We start from the raw sequence: 16,097 nt of genomic DNA, 5'->3' as shown, positions 1-16,097 counted from the left end.
TTTTTTTTGTAGTTGTCATTGTTTAGCAGGCCCAGGCCAGTTTGAACCCACCAGCCCTGGTGTATGTGGCTGGTGCCCTAACCACTGAGCTATGGGCTCTGAGCCAACAGAAGTTTAATGAAGCTTTATTCTAATCCTATTACTATCATCTACTTGTCAGTATTCATGGTTCATCTTGTACTTCTAAAAAGTATATGGCAAGAAATTTCATGGCAAATTTGTTGTTGAATATATTTTCCTATGATTATCCACCCCCACTATTCATTCTAATTAGCACTCATTAGTCTTCCCAGTCATTACCTATTCACTGGCAATTTCCAAAAATATCTTAGAATGTAAATAAATATATAAATATTTGAGAAGAGTTCTAAAGTTCCTTTTTAAAAGGGTATGAGAATAACACTGTTTCATAGCTTATTAAAAAGTATGAAGAGCTCTGCTATCAAGCAAAAGAATACTATGTAAAATGATTGATGGGTGGTTATATTTAGCAGTAGTTTTAAATAAACTGAGGAGAAGAAATAGAAGGAGAAGGTAAAGGAAAGAAATGTTGGACAAGGTTTTCCTTTTTAAAATGTTTTTTCACTAACAAAACCAAATATGAATTGAATATATACAACTGATACTTTGAGGTATCTCTGTAGACACTACAACGATTTTTAAATGCCTGTATGTGCTATAGCAACATGTGGTATAAGTTTTAATAGCCGTGGGCCATCAATTGATATATTCCACCATATCCTTTATTAATTCTAAGGTAGCAATATATATTTAATTAATAATGCATCTTTTATCTGCTATTATTAGTTTTAACATTAAATTTAGCATTAAATTTATCATATGGCATGTTATTTTTTCAGTGTTCTTAGAGCTTTTAATTTACATTTTAAGTTCTTCTCAATCAGTATAATCATTATACAGCCCTCAATCAACATAAACATAATAAAATTTTATTTTCCCCCTCTCCTTCAATCAATATAAATGTTTTATCTTAGTCCATGTGCTAAGGCAGTGGTTCTCAACCTTCCTAATGCCGCAGTCCTTTAATACAGTTCCTGTGGGTCGTGACCCACAGGTTGAGAACCGCTGTGTAAGGGATCTGAAATACAGTTTTGCAAATTTAAACATACACAGAAGTTTTTCAATTTGTTATATACCCATTTTCTTGAACGTGAATTGCCTTAAGACTGTAACCAATCAGGAATGAAAATGGAAATACTTTCATCAATGCCTCAGCAATAAAAAAAGGGTCACAAGGGACTATTATGAACAATTGTATGCCAACAATTTGAATAACCTAGAGGAAATGAATAAATCCCTGGAAAAAGATAGCCTAGCAAGACAAACAGGAAGAAATAGAAAACTTGAACAGACTAATAACCAGTAAAGACATTGAAGAAGCAATTAAAAATCTTCAAACAAAGAAAAGCCCAGGACCAGAGGGCTTCATGGATGAATTCTACCACTCAGAGAAAAATAATTATCAATACTTAATACTCTTCCAAGAAATAGAGATAGAGGGGATACTTCCAAACACATTTTACAATGCTAGCAGCATCACTTTGATACCTAAGTCAGATAGTGAGATCACAAGAAAAGAAAACTACAGGTCAATCTCTCTGATCAACACTTACACAAACTGAATCCAGTAACATATCTAAAAGATTACACATCATGATCAAGTGGGATTGGTCCCCGGCATGCAAGGCTGGTTTAACATATGCAAACAAATCAATGTGATATTATATCACATTAACAGTATAAAAGATAAAAACCATACAATCATCACAATTGATGTAGAAAAAGCATCTGACAAAGTTTAACATCCATTCTTGATAAAACTCTTGACAGTTTAGGTTTAGAAGAGAAGTGCCTGATCATAATAAAGGTCACTTATGAAAAACTCATAGCTATGGGTGGTGCCTGTGGCTCAAAGGAGTAGGGCACGAGCCCCATACGCCAGAGGTGGTGGGTTCAAACCCAGCTCTGGCCAAAAACTGCAAAAAAAAAAAAAAAAAATCAAATCTTTGGACGGCGCCTGTGGCTCAAAGGGGTAGGGTGCCAGCCCCATATTCCAGAGGTAGTGGGTTCAAACCCAGCCCCAGCCAAAAAAAAAAAAAACTTATAGCTAACATTATAATCAAAGGGATAAATGAAAGCTTTTTCACTGACACAAGGGAAGCATGCCCACCCTTGACACTTTATTCAGCACAGCACTAAAAGTACTAGTAAGAGCAATCAGACCAGAAGAAGAAATAAAATGTGCCCAAATTGGAAAGAAGCATTAATATTTCCAGGTGACATGATCCCATATGTAGAGAACCCCAAAGATTCCACAAAAATAGTGTTTGAACTAATAAATAAAACCAATAAAGGTGCAAGATGTGAAATCAACATACAAAAATCACTAATATTTCTCTTTTTTTTTTTTGAGACAGAGCCTCAAGCTATCACCCTGGGTAGAGTGCGGTGGCATCACAGCTCACAGCAACCTCCAACTTCTGGGCTCAAGCGAGTCTCTTGCCTCAGCCTCCCAAGTAGCTGGGACCACAGGCACCTGCCACAACGCCTGGCTATTTTTTGGTTGCAGCCGTCATTGTTGTTTGGCGGGCCCAGGCTGGATTCAAACCTGCCACCTTAGGTGTATGTGGTTGGCGCCTTAGCCACTTGAGCCACAGGTGCTGAGGCAAAAATCACTAATATTTCTATACACAAGTAATGACCTAGCTAAAAAAGAAATCAAGAAAACAGTTCTATTTACAATAACATAAAAAAGTTACATAGGAATAAATTTAACCAAGGAGGTGAAAGATGTGTACACTGAAAGCTACAGAACATTGATGAAAGAAATTGAAGACACAAACAGAGAGCTATCTTGTGTTCATGGATGAGAACAATTAATAATCTTCATGCTACCCCAAGCAATATAGAGATAGAATACAATCTCTACCAAAAATTACAATGCCATTCTTAAGAGAAATAGAAAAAACATGCCTAAAATTTGTATGAAACCACAAAAACCTGAATAGCCAAAGCAATACTGTGAATAAGAAAAACAAAGTCCTATTATGGCACCATTTAAAAAAAAAAAAAAGAAAACAACAATAGAGTTGGAGGCATCATGCTCCCTAATTTAAAGTTATATTACAAAGCTATAGTAATCAAAACAGGATGGTACTGGAATAAATCAGAAACAAAGACCAATGCAACAGAATAAAGAGTCCAGAAATGAGTCCAAACATAATAAGCTCAAATAATTTTTGACAAGGGCACTAAGAAGATGAATGGGAAAAGATAGTCCCTTCGAGAAATAGTCCTGGGAAAACTTAAATGTCCACACTCAAAAGAATGAAATTGGACCCTTGTCTTACACCATACACAAATATCAATTCAAAATGGATAAAAGACCTAAATATAAGACATGAAACCATAAGCCTAGAAGAGAACATAGGGGAAAAGCTACTTGACACTGTCCTTGGCAATGTTATTCTGAATATCATACCAAAATTCCAGGCTACAAATACAAAAATATGTGGGACTACATCAAACTAAAAGGCTTCTGCACAGCAAATGAAACAATCAATAAAATGAAAAGTCAATGTACAGACTGGGCAAAAAAAAAATTGCAAACCACCTATCTGATAAGAGACTAATATCTAAAGCTTATCAACAGTCTTACAACTCAACAGCAGTAAAACAACCTGATTAAAAGATGGGCTAAGGACCCAAACAGACACTTCCTCAAAGAAGACATAAAAATGACCAACTGGTATTGAAAAGATGTCCAACATCACATTAATCATCACAGAAATGCAAATTAAAACCAAGTATGAGATACCAGTTCACACCTGTTAGGATGCTAATACTAAAAAGATGATAGATAAATGACCACCTCCTAAGGATACCTACAACTCCTATGTTAATGGTGGCTTTACTCCCAATAGCCAAGACATAGAAATAACATAAGTGCCCACTGTTTGACAAATAGATAAGAAAATACGTAATATATACCAAATGGAATATTATTCAACCTTAAAAAGGGAGATTCTGCCATTTGCCACAAAATGGATAACCTGGAACACATTATGCTAAGTGAAATAAGCCAGACACAGAAAGAAAAATATTGTATGATATCACTTATATGCAGAATCATTTAAAAAAGATCAAATATACAGAGATAAGAGAATAAAACAGTGATTATTAGCTGTAGAGTAGGAGAGAGAGGGAGGAGATAGGGACCAGTAGACTTGTGTAGATGACAAGTCTAGAGATCTAATATACAACGTGAGGACTAAAGTTCATAAAATTGTACAGTATTACTCTGTAAAAGGACGGATAATTTTGCTTCACTACAGTAACCATTTTACTATCTATACCTATACCATAACATTGTGTTGTAAACTTCAAATATACACAAAAAAATTTATTAAAAATAAAGACTGTAATGTTCAGTCACATCATTGTTCTTTAAGAAAAATACAGTTTGCTACTGTATAGCAATCCTGTCTATGAAGACAGTATTGGGGGAAGAGTAGAAATAGTGCTTGATCAATTAATTACTTACATATTTATGCATAAGTAGTATTAATTAATTACTAAGATTTTAACTCTAAACTACTTTTTTCCTCAGAACTTACTTTTTTGGTCAAAGAATCATCAGAATCAGAAGGCATTCTTGTTGATACGTGAAATATTACTTCTACTGTAGAGGTAGCAAAATATGGAGTGGTCAATCCAGTACTTTTGTTTTTTTGTAATCCTCCCATAAAACCACAATGGTTTGTAAGATTTATCTAAAAGCAATGAAGAACCACATAAAATTAGTCAACTGAACAAAACTCAAAAATGTTATTGAGAAGATTCAAACTTTCCTCTTTCTAAAAACACTGGAAACAAAGTCTTTGCATGTTATTAACCAATACTTAATCTAGAATTTTTCATTAGTGTCGATCTGTTCCCACTTGTATTTTTTTCTAAAGTATTTGAGGATCTCTAATTAGCAGGAGTTAATTAGGAAACAAATCAACTGCTGTGTACGATACATCTTTTGTTAGGCTACTAGGTGTTAGTAGTATATTATAAAGAGTGTCAGGGGACCCCCAAGCCAGAGAGCAAACATCAAATCTGGAAATGATTCAGAGAAAAGCTAAAATAATAATGTTAATTTAATAAAATGATTAAGTTAGATGTGTTATATTTACTCATAAAACTGGCTTCCTGGTTTGTATATATCATAACTCAGAACAAAAAGAAAACATTCATAACTTAAGTATAATTGCATTTAAAAAACTACAAATTAATTTGTGTAAGGATTTAAAAAAATTTATTTCCTGATTATAAATATAATACACATTTAATATTAGGGTCATTGCATTTCACTATATTCCCTTGACTGGTGTGATGCACAGAAGCCAAGAATTTGTGTTCACTGTAGAAAATAAGAAGAAAAAAGAAAAATTGAAAATTATCTGTATCTCTCCATTTAGAGAAAACCATTTATGCCAATGTTTTACTGCAATAAAATCTGAATGTTTGATAAAATTGAGAATTACAAAACAAAATCCCTGCCCCATGTTAATTCAACATGCCTCAAATATCAGTATCAGTTACCAATGAATGAACATGATTGACAGATTAGTTTTTATACTATTATTATAAAATTGCCTCAAGAATTTAATTTATTTAAGTTTATTTTTTGACCCACTAATACACTTAATTAGAAATTCAATAGTATAAAAATATATACTAAAATTCTTCTTTCTGTATTTCTCACCTCTAACTCAGTTACCCTTACAGAAAGCAATTCAAGCATTTCTCCAAAGGTTTTCTCCGCATACAATTCTTTTCTTTTTTTTAAAGTCTTGCTGTCATCCAGGCTGGCATTCAGTGGCATGATCATAGCTCACTATAGCCTCTTAATTCCTGGACTCAAGTGATAATCCTGCCTTAGCTTCCCCAATAGCTGGCACTACAGGTGCATGCCACTATGCCTGATTATTTTTTGTTATTTTAGAGGTGGGATCTTGCTATGTTGCCCAGGCTACATTCAAAGTCCTGGCCTCAAGTGTTCCTCCCGCCTCAGCCTTCAGAGTAGTTGAGATCAGTTATGAGCCACTATGCCCAGTTTTACAATTAAATTCTTACAAGTCTGTATGCATGCATATACAAACATGAGCTTCTGCACACACACAGTGCATGCATATATAGTATTCTGCTCTTTGCCTTTTGTAATAAATCTTGAAAAATACTCAATGACAGGCCTCTTCATTTTTTTGTTTTCATGGCTTCACAGAAGATTTTACTGATGTACAATAATTTAATTAGTTCTTTACTTGAAGGATATTTAGGTTCTTCTCAATCTTGCTATTACAGTCAGTGCTGCAGTGAATAATGTTGAACATACCACATTCCACTTGTGAAAGTAGATCTATAGACAATAGTTAAAAGTGAAACTTTCTGATGTTGAAATACACTATTAAATTGCTCTCCATAGTTAGTACCAACATTGTATGAAAATGCCTGTTTTCCTCATGCCCCTTCAAATATATTATCATACTTTATGATCTTTGCTAATCTGGTAGGTGATAAATGGTATCTTACAGTAAAATTTTTGTTTTAGTAATAAAATGATTTACTTTCAAGTCAATTCTCCTTTGTCCCTGATTATGTAGAGTCTCAATTTAGTATTACTTTGCGGTTAACATTTTTGATCTCTACTTTTTAAAACTTCTTTGTTGATTTCTACTTCTTAAAAAACTAAATATCTGGAGAGTCACATGAGGAAATGAAATGATAATTTAAAAAATCTCATGCATCCTTTACTCAGAGTTCCCCAATGCAAAACTGTATCTGTTGGTATTTCTAGGTTGCTAGCTTCTTCAGCTCCAAATCTGGGATATATGAGGCAAAAAGAAAACCCAGAAAACTCACCAATTTGTCATTCCTCAGCCCTAAAGTATGTAACGTCACTTCATTCCTTTTTATGACTGAATAATCCTCTACTATACGGAAATACTACATTTTGTGTATCCACTCATCCACTGGGCTATTTCAACCATTTTGCTATTATTAATAATGTTGCTATAAACATTCACATATAGGTTTTTGTGTGGACATACAGTTTCATTTCTCTTAGGTATATACCTAGGAATGGAACTGTTAGGTCATATGGCAACTCTTATGTTTAACTGTCTGACGAACTGCCAGACAGTTTTCCCCCATGATCATACCATTTTACATTCTCACTAGCAGTGCATGAGGGTTCAGATCCTAGCTTATAGTTATTTTCTGACTTTTGATTCTAGCCGTCTTACTGGGTATGAAGTGTTATTTCATTATAGTTTTGATTTGTATTTCCCTGATAGCCAGTAATGTTGCAAATATTTTCATGTGCTTATGGGCCATTTATAGACCTTTTTCTATAGAATTGTCTATTTGGGTTCTCTTTTAAAAATTAGGTGTCCTCTGATTAGCCGAAAATCCTTTGCAATATCCAAGATCACAAAAATCTACCCCTATATCCTGTTCTAAGGTTTTATAATTTTAGGTCTTACATTTAGGTCTTTGATTGACTTGAGTTAATTTTTCTTTTTGTTCTTGTTTTTGAGACAGAACCTCAAGCTGTCACCCTGGGTAGAGTGCTGTGGCATCACAGCTCACAGCAACCTCCAACTCCTGGGCTCAAGCGAGTCTTCTTCCTCAGCCTCCCAAGTAGCTGGGACCACAAGCACCTGCCACAATGCCTGGCTATTTTTTGGTTGCAGCCGTCATTGTTATTTGGCGGGCCCGGGCTGGATTCAAACCCACCACCTTAGGTGTATGCGGCTGGTGTCTTTGCCACTTGAGCCGAGCCAATTTTTTTATATGGTATGAGATATGGGTCTGACTCATTCTTTTGCATATGGCAAAAGTTGGTGCTGGTGTTGTCCCAGCATCATTTGTTGAAAAAAACTATTCTTTCTCCATTGGATAGTCTTGGTACCCTTGTCAAAAACAGCTGACTATAGATGTGTGGGTTTATCTCTGGACTCTCAATTCCATTCCACTGATTTTATAAATCTATTCTTAGGCCAGTATTACTACATTATCTCAATTGCATTGCTCTGTAGTAAATCTGAAATTAGGGAAGGGTGAGTCACCTCCATTTCTTCCTCTTTTACATGTCTCCCTCACTTTTACTAACACTTATAATTTTTTTTAACAGAAATTCTATTGACAATTTTTTAATACTTATCAAAGCATTTCTACTAAGTGTATCTGGGTGACTCTGGAAAGCTTTGGTTAGCCCTTGTATCTTAGTTTAAAGAACACCAGTTTGGGAGGCTGAGGCAAGAAGATCTCTTGAGCCCAAGAATTTGAGGTGAGTTACGATGATGCCACGGCACTGTGCCCAGGGCAACAGAGTGAGACTCAAGTCTAAAAACAAAAAAAGAACATCAGTGTGATGGTCACAGCTGTAAGGAACATCTAGATCTTCTAAACTTATGAATTTAGTATTTTTTGATAATATGTTGTCTCTATGACAATAAACATCTTTCCTTTCAAAGTCCCAATCACTGCTGTATTTGTAGATGACATGTAAGGCACCTACAAACCCATGTAACAAATCCATTTTTAAGTTGTTGTACTTCCTAAAAATAACCCTCTGCTTCCAAATACAAATAAAATGATATTTCACACAATTTAAAAACAATACCTCCCAACCAAGACCAGCAACAAAATCCTCATAAGCTTGACTTCCTCCTGTATTGGTAAGAATGGAGTGTTTGTCCTCTTGTCCTTCAGCAACATAAAATACTGCAATCTTGTGTGTCTCTCGGCTATAAAAAAAAAGAATATACCATTCATTTAATCATAATTTATACATTCATTCATCCAAAAATTAAGTTCTAGGCACAAACTACATGGCAATAAAAAGATGAAAAGTCTTAGATCTTATGGTCTACAGAAGGTGACAAATACAAGTAAAAAATTATAAAAGTTACAAAATTGCCCTTGCAACAGAAGAAATGCATGAGTACTTCTGACTGTAGAAACAAAGAAACCTAAATAAGAAGTATTGAGTTAGGCGAAGCTAAGAAAGATTTGATAAATGAAGAGGAAGAGTATGAAGGAGGATAGTCACATAGGTGTGAGCATATAAAGCATTTGAAAAATTGTCTGTCTCATGACGTGTGTGAATCCCAGGTTAAACAAGTAGATGAGTGAGAAATGATCTGTTTCTTTAGAATACTTACAACACAGAAAAAGAAACATACACAGTCAGTCATGTTCTGCTTAACTACAGGGATTGTTTTGAAAAATGTGTTGTTAGAAATCTAGTTATTGTGTGAACATTTTAGAATGCACTTATACAAACCTAGATGTACAGCCTACTACCTACCAAGGATACATATTTGGAATAGCCTATTTCTCCTATACAAACCTGTACAGCATGTTACTGTAGGCAACTTTAACAAGTGGTTAAGTATTTGTGTATCTAAACACAGAAAAGTATGGTAAAAATACGGTATTATAATTTCATCAGACCACCACTGTATATGTGGTGCACTGCTGACAGAAACATCATTATGTAGTAAATGACTATATACAAACATAAAATTGTGCAGAGTAATTGCACAATTTAGAAATTGCATCTTAGACATTTTATTTTTAGTTTTTTCTAAATTTAAAAGTGTTCAGAAAAGAAAATTTCTGATTTGAAATTTGGCTTTCCAAGTTAACTAGGATATATCATATTTTTAAGGTGTCATTCATATCCAAATACTGTCATATAGCAAATGGGAAATTCATCCAAGAAAATTTACTAAATTTATGAACAGAAGTAAAGTTTTCACTGCTGTACCATGTAGGAATTGAAAAACAAACTACAATCAACAACAAGGAAATAAGAATTAAAGTAAATTTAATGTGACCACCATGTTTTCCAGTTCATCTTAAATAAAGTTGCCAAATCATGGTTTTAGCTGCTTTCAATAAAGGGAATATTTCACTTTAGGTGGTAAACATACAAACTTTCAGCATGCCCAATGTGTTACTATTAGAATAATCTAGTGCAAGCAGTAAAATATAATTTGAAGGTAAAGGAGACTTCCAGAATTGCAGAGTAAATATCCTTGTAGTCTGTCTCCCAAGCAAAACATGACTTAGCTGTTGAAAATGATTTTTTTAAAGATATCATTAATCTCCAGATATTGTCCTAAAGTCATACAGCAAATGGGAAAACATTCATTCAAGAAAATTTACTAAATCTTGGTAAGAACACAGGATTTACAACATATGAGTTATAAAAAGTCCCTTTACCCTACATATAGCTCTTTGTTGCCAAAGATCTGCCCTGGGCAATCTACTAAGGCCTAGAAGACAGAGGCTCCCTTTCTCTCCAGCTCCTTGTCTGAGGCTATGGTTTCATCTGGAAGAGGCAGATTACTGAAGATATTTGTCATCCTTCCCTGGCTCCATATTACAGAAGCTCTATTCTAGGTAAGTGTGGCTGAAAAGAACAGGTCTCCCCTCCCTCATTCAGCTGCCCCCTCCCTTATGGAAGAAGCTCCAAGTGTGAAAGGCTGAGGGTGCCAACCTTTCCTATTTCAACGTGCTCATAGTATAGGCAGGGGTCCTCAAAATTTTTAAACAGGGGGCCAGTTCACTGTCCCTCAGACTGTTGGAGGGCCAGACTGTGGGCCCTGGGACAAGTTGGCTGCTAAGCAGGACAGGCAGCAGCAGCAAAAACACCCGGCGCATGGGATAAGTGTCCTAGGCAGGCCGCATGTGGCCTACGGGTTGTAGTTTGAGGACGCCTGGTATAGAGCTTCCAGTAGGAAAAGCAAGTGGGGAAGACCAGGGACTACTGTTGGATGTATCTTCCCAGGTGCCCACTTACAGAGTGAGGAGTCACTCCAGGAATAGCTGGTCTCTGACTCCAACTCAGACAGAGCGACAAACAGGTTCTTCCCAGGGTGAAAGGCAAGTTATAAGGACAAAGAAATCAGTGTCATCTCTACCAGATGGGACTGACTTTTATGTAGAACAGAGCTTAGAGGTAAGCAACTAGGAGAAACTGACACAAACAAAAGAGCAAAGCAGCAGAAGTTTAACAGAAGAAAAATCAGGAAAAGAGATTGAAAAGCTTTTCACTGCTATGAAAAGCAATTGTGGAAGTTGAACAGCCTGCGCATATGCACTAGGCTACACCCAATCAGGAACAATTAGAGGAAGATGAAGAACAAGAAGGCATTCTCAAAGCTATACACAGACCTATCACACCTAACACAGGTAAAGTGTCATTGACACTGAATAATACCCTATTTATAAATACCCTATTTGAACTCAGAGTCAACTCCTAGGAACCCAAGACTTAAAACATCTAGTCATTCCTGGTAGTATGAAAGACTGTACATACCTAAAACTGTATCCTTTTTGTGGTAGTCAGAAAGCGAACTTTCAAAACTATTCATCTCTAGGTGAATGTGGGATAAAAAACCATAAACATTCTGAACTTTAAAAGGCATTCACATCCAACAGTAAACAATAAAAATCTAATGGACAAAGGAGAATAAAGCATAAACTTTGGTCAGTAAGCAGATGTCAAAACAGAGAAGCACCCTAAATAACCAGGGTAAAAAACAATTTTTTAAAAATCTGAGCAAGGAGATTAGAGGCTACATACTGTGGGGAAGATAAGTTGCTAGAAAACAAAACAAACAACTAAGCCTATAACAACTACCATTAATCTATTTTTGATTCAAAGACACAAAGTAGAAAGTCAAAGGAATGGAAAAAATATTATATAACCAAAATCTAAGTAAGAGAGCTACAGCAATATTAGACATTAAAACAAAAAATGTTATAAATACAGAAAGACAATTCATGATAATAGGCCAATCTAACAGGAAGACACACAAATTACAAACATATATTCATCTAAGAACAAGCCCCAAAATACACGATATAAAACCAAGGAAGAATTGAAGGCAGAAATAGACATTTCCACAATAATAACTTGAGACTTTAATACCCCATTTTTTAATACTGGACAGAAAATATCAAAGGAAATGGAAGACTTGAATACCAGTATAGCCCAGCTAGACCTAAAAGACATCTTCAGAACACTGTACCCTATAGTAGCAGGAAATATATTCTCTTTAAGCGTACATAAAATATCTTTCAGGAAAACTATGTAGGAGGATATAAAATAACATTTCAAAAATTAAAAGGATTGAAATAATGCAAGGTATATTTTCTATCCACAATGGAGTGAAAGTAGAAGTTAAGAAGAGAAAATGTGGAAAATTTACAAATGTGTGGAAATAAAACAACACACTCCCCAAGTAACCAATGGGTCAAAGAATAAATCTCCATGAAAATTAGAAAATACAGAGATGAATGAAAATAAAAATATAACATACCAAAATTGATGGTATGCAGGTAAAGTAGTACGTATTGGGAAATTCACAAATCTAAATGCCTATATTAAGAAAGAAAAGCTTTTGGGTGGTGCCTGTGGCTCAGTGGGTAGCGCCTATATATTGAGGGTGGCGGGTTCAAACTTGACCCGGGCCAAACTACAAAAAATAGCCAGGCATTGTGGTGGGCGCCTGTAGTAGTCCCAGCTAATCAGGAGGCTGAGGCAAGAGAATCGCCTAAGCCCATGAGTTGGAGGTTGCTGTGAGCTGTGACATCACAGCACTCTACTGAGGGCGATAGAGTGAGACTCTATCTCTTAAAAAAAAAAAAAGAAAGAAAGAAAGAAAACCTTTCATCCCGATAACTTAATCTTCTACCTTAAGAAAATAGAAAAGGGCTCGGTGCCTGTGGCTCAAGTGCCTAAGGTGCCAGCCACATACACTTAAGGTGGCGGGTTCAAATCCAGCCTGCCCCGCCAAACAACAATGACAGCTGCAACCAAAAAAATAGCCAGGCACTGTGGCGGACGCCTGTGGTCCCAGCTACTTGGGAGGCGGAGGCAGGAGACTCACTTGAGCCCAGGAGTTGGAGGTTGCTGTGAGCTGTGATGCCACAACACTCTACCCAGGGGGACAGCTTGAGGCTCTGTCTCAAAAAAAAAACAGAAGAAGAAAATAGAAAAGGAAGAGCAACTCACAGAAAGCAAAAGAAGCCCGATATGGTGGTTCATGCCTGTGATGACAGCTACTTGGAAGACTAAGGCAGGAGAATCGCTGAAGCCTAGAAAGTTAAGGCTACAGTAAGCTATGACTGTTCCCCTCTGCATTCTAGTATGGGCATAGAGTGAGACCCTTACCTCTTAAAAAAAAAAAAAAAAAGCCAAGAGAAGAAAGGAAATAATAAAGACTAGAGTGGAAATAAATGAAGTAGAAATACAGAAAAATCAATGAAACCAGAAGTTGCTTCTTTAAGATTAAGATAATGGACAAAATTGACAACCTTTAGCTAAACTGAGCAAGAAAAAAAGACTTAAATTAGTAAAACCAGGAATAAAAGAAGGGACCATCATGCATACCTTACAGAAATATAAAATGTTAAGGAAATGTTACAATCATATGCCAACAAATTAGATAAATTCAGGTTAAATGGACAAATTCCTAGAAAGACACAAATTTTGAAAAAAAAACCTTAAGAACAAGTAGAATATCTGAATAGATCTATAAGAAGTTAAGACTCTGATTGAGTAATCTGATTGGAGAAGAAGAAGTAAAAATGTCCCACGTATACATGAGATGATTTGGACATAGAAAATCCTAATGAATACAGTAAAAAGCTATTAGATCTAATATGCAAATTCAACAAGGTTATTATTCAGCAGGATATAAGATCAACATACAAAAATCAACTGTATTTGTACACACTACTAATATAAACATTCCAAAAACAAAATGTTAAAAAAAATTCCTTTTATAATTATCAATGGAAATAATAATACTTGGGTGTAAATTTACCAAGAAGTATAAAACTTATACCCTAAAAATGACAAAACATCATTTACAGAAATTAAAGCCTAAATTAAAAAAAAACAAAACAAAACTCATGTTCATGGACTGAAAAGATAATAGTGTTCCCTAAACTGATCTACAGATTTAATAAAATCCCTGTCAAAATGCCAGCTGCATTATTGTAGAAAGAAACTGACAAGCTGATCCTAAAATTTACAGGAAAATGCAACAGATTCAAAATGGCTAAAACTATCCTGAAAAAAAGAACAGAGTTGGAGGATTCATACTTCATTTCAGAACTTGCTATACAAAAGTAATCAAGGGGGCGGGGCCTGTGGCTCAAAGGAGTAGGGCACCAGCCCCATATACCAGAGGTGGTGAGTTCAAACCTGGCCCCAGGCAAAAACTGCAAAAAAAAAAAAAAAAAAAAAAAAGAAGTAATCAAGGCATTGTAGCACTAGGATTAGAACAGATATATAGGTCAGTGAAGATCATGTATCCAGAAATAACTCTTAGGTTTATGGTCAACTGCTTTTTGATAATAGCACCAAGACAATTCAGTAAAGGAAAAGAAGAGTCTCTAAAACAAATGGTGCTGGAACAACTACATAGCTACATGCAAAAAAAGCTTGGACTCATACTATATTCAGAAATTAAATAAAAACAAATCATAAATCTAAAATATAAGCATTGAAAGTATAAAAGTCTTAAAAAAAATCAATACCTTGCATTAGGAAAGATCTTTTTAAATACAACACAAAAAGCCTAAGTGATGAAATAAAAAGGCAAAAATAAAAAATTTTTGTGCTACAGATAATACTGTTAAGAAAATGAATGACAGTCTACAATTTTCAAATCATGTATCTGGAAAGTCTTGTATCCATAATGTCTAAAGAACTCTTAGAACTCAATAGCAAAAAGATAACACAATTTTTAAAACAGACAAAGAATTTTACATTACCTTTCTAGAGTTTCTGTAACAAAGTACACAAACTAGGTGGCTTTCAACAACAGAAATTTAATCTGTCATGGTGCCAGATGCTAAAGTTAGAAATCAAGGTGTTGACAGGGCCACGGTTCCTCCAAAGGCTCTAGGAGAGAATCCCTCCCTCATCTCTTCTTAGTTGTAGTGGTTGCCAACAATCTTAGGCATTCCTGGCTTATAGCCCTATCACTATAATTTCCGTCTCCATCTTCCCTCTGTGTGCATATGTCTGTATGTATTCATATGGACTTTTCTTAAGAACACCGATCATCAGCTTTAGAATTGAATCTAACCTAGTATGACCTCATCTTAACTAATGCTATCTGCAAACTCATTTCAAAATTACATTCTGAGGTTCTAAGTGGACATGAAATTTTGAGGGGATACGATTCAACCAGTACAAGATTTAACAAATATTTTTCTGAAGAAGATATACAAATGGCCTATTAGCACTGAAATATACTCATCATCATAAGTCATTAGGAAATACAAATCAAAATCACAATGATATACCACTCACATCCACCAAAAGGAATATAATAAAAAAACCAACAATAACAAGCATAGGCTAGCATATGGAGGATTTAGAACATTCATGCATTGTTGGAGGGAATGTAAAATGGTGGGGCTGCTGTATAAAACAGTCTGGCAGTTCCTCCAAATGTTAAACAAAGAGCTATCATATCATTCCACAATTCTAGGTATATATATTCAGGGAACTAAAAACACGTCCACACAAAAAATCGTACGTGAGTATTCACAGCAGCATTATTCATAATAGCCAGAAAGTGAAACCAACCCAAATGTCCATCCACTGATGAATGGATAAACAAAATGTAGTATAGCCATAAAATGGAATAATATTTGGTAATAAAAAAAATGAAGTAAAGACATGCTGCAGCATGAATGAACCTGAATCATTATGCTAAGTGAAAGAAGCCTCCATAAAAGAGTACACATTGTTTGAGTCCATTTATGTAAAATGTCTAGAACAGGAAACGCTATAGAGATAGAAAGTAGATTAGTGTTATCTAGGGCTGGGGGATAGGGAGTGGGATGTTGGAGAAGTGGGAAGTAACTGGTAATGAATACTAGGTTTCCTTTTAGAATGACTAAAGTACTCTTAGATTATAGTGATAGTTACACAGTCTTGTGAATATACTAAAAATACGTACACTTTAATGTGAATTGTATTTAATGTA

The 16,097-nt window shown here is 35.2% G+C and overlaps 1 protein-coding gene across 1 annotated transcript in view; it reads right to left on the bottom strand.

Moving 5' to 3' along the window:
• Window positions 1-16,097, bottom strand: part of RALGAPA1 (Ral GTPase activating protein catalytic alpha subunit 1) — a 224,124-nt gene that overhangs the window by 47,239 nt on the left and 160,788 nt on the right. Inside the window, exons 35-36 of the mRNA XM_023514391.1 lie at window positions 8,696-8,819; window positions 4,638-4,793 (exon numbers count right to left, since the gene is read on the bottom strand). Coding sequence (XP_023370159.1) covers window positions 4,638-4,793; window positions 8,696-8,819 — 280 coding nt within the window. The remainder of the gene's footprint in view (window positions 1-4,637; window positions 4,794-8,695; window positions 8,820-16,097) is intronic.

The sequence above is a fragment of the Otolemur garnettii genome, unplaced genomic scaffold (genome assembly GCF_000181295.1).
Source record: "Otolemur garnettii isolate 467f Iridium unplaced genomic scaffold, OtoGar3 scaffold00052, whole genome shotgun sequence".
In the NCBI taxonomy this organism is placed as follows: Eukaryota; Metazoa; Chordata; class Mammalia; order Primates; family Galagidae; genus Otolemur; species Otolemur garnettii.
This window is presented reverse-complemented; position numbering and strand designations above follow the sequence as displayed.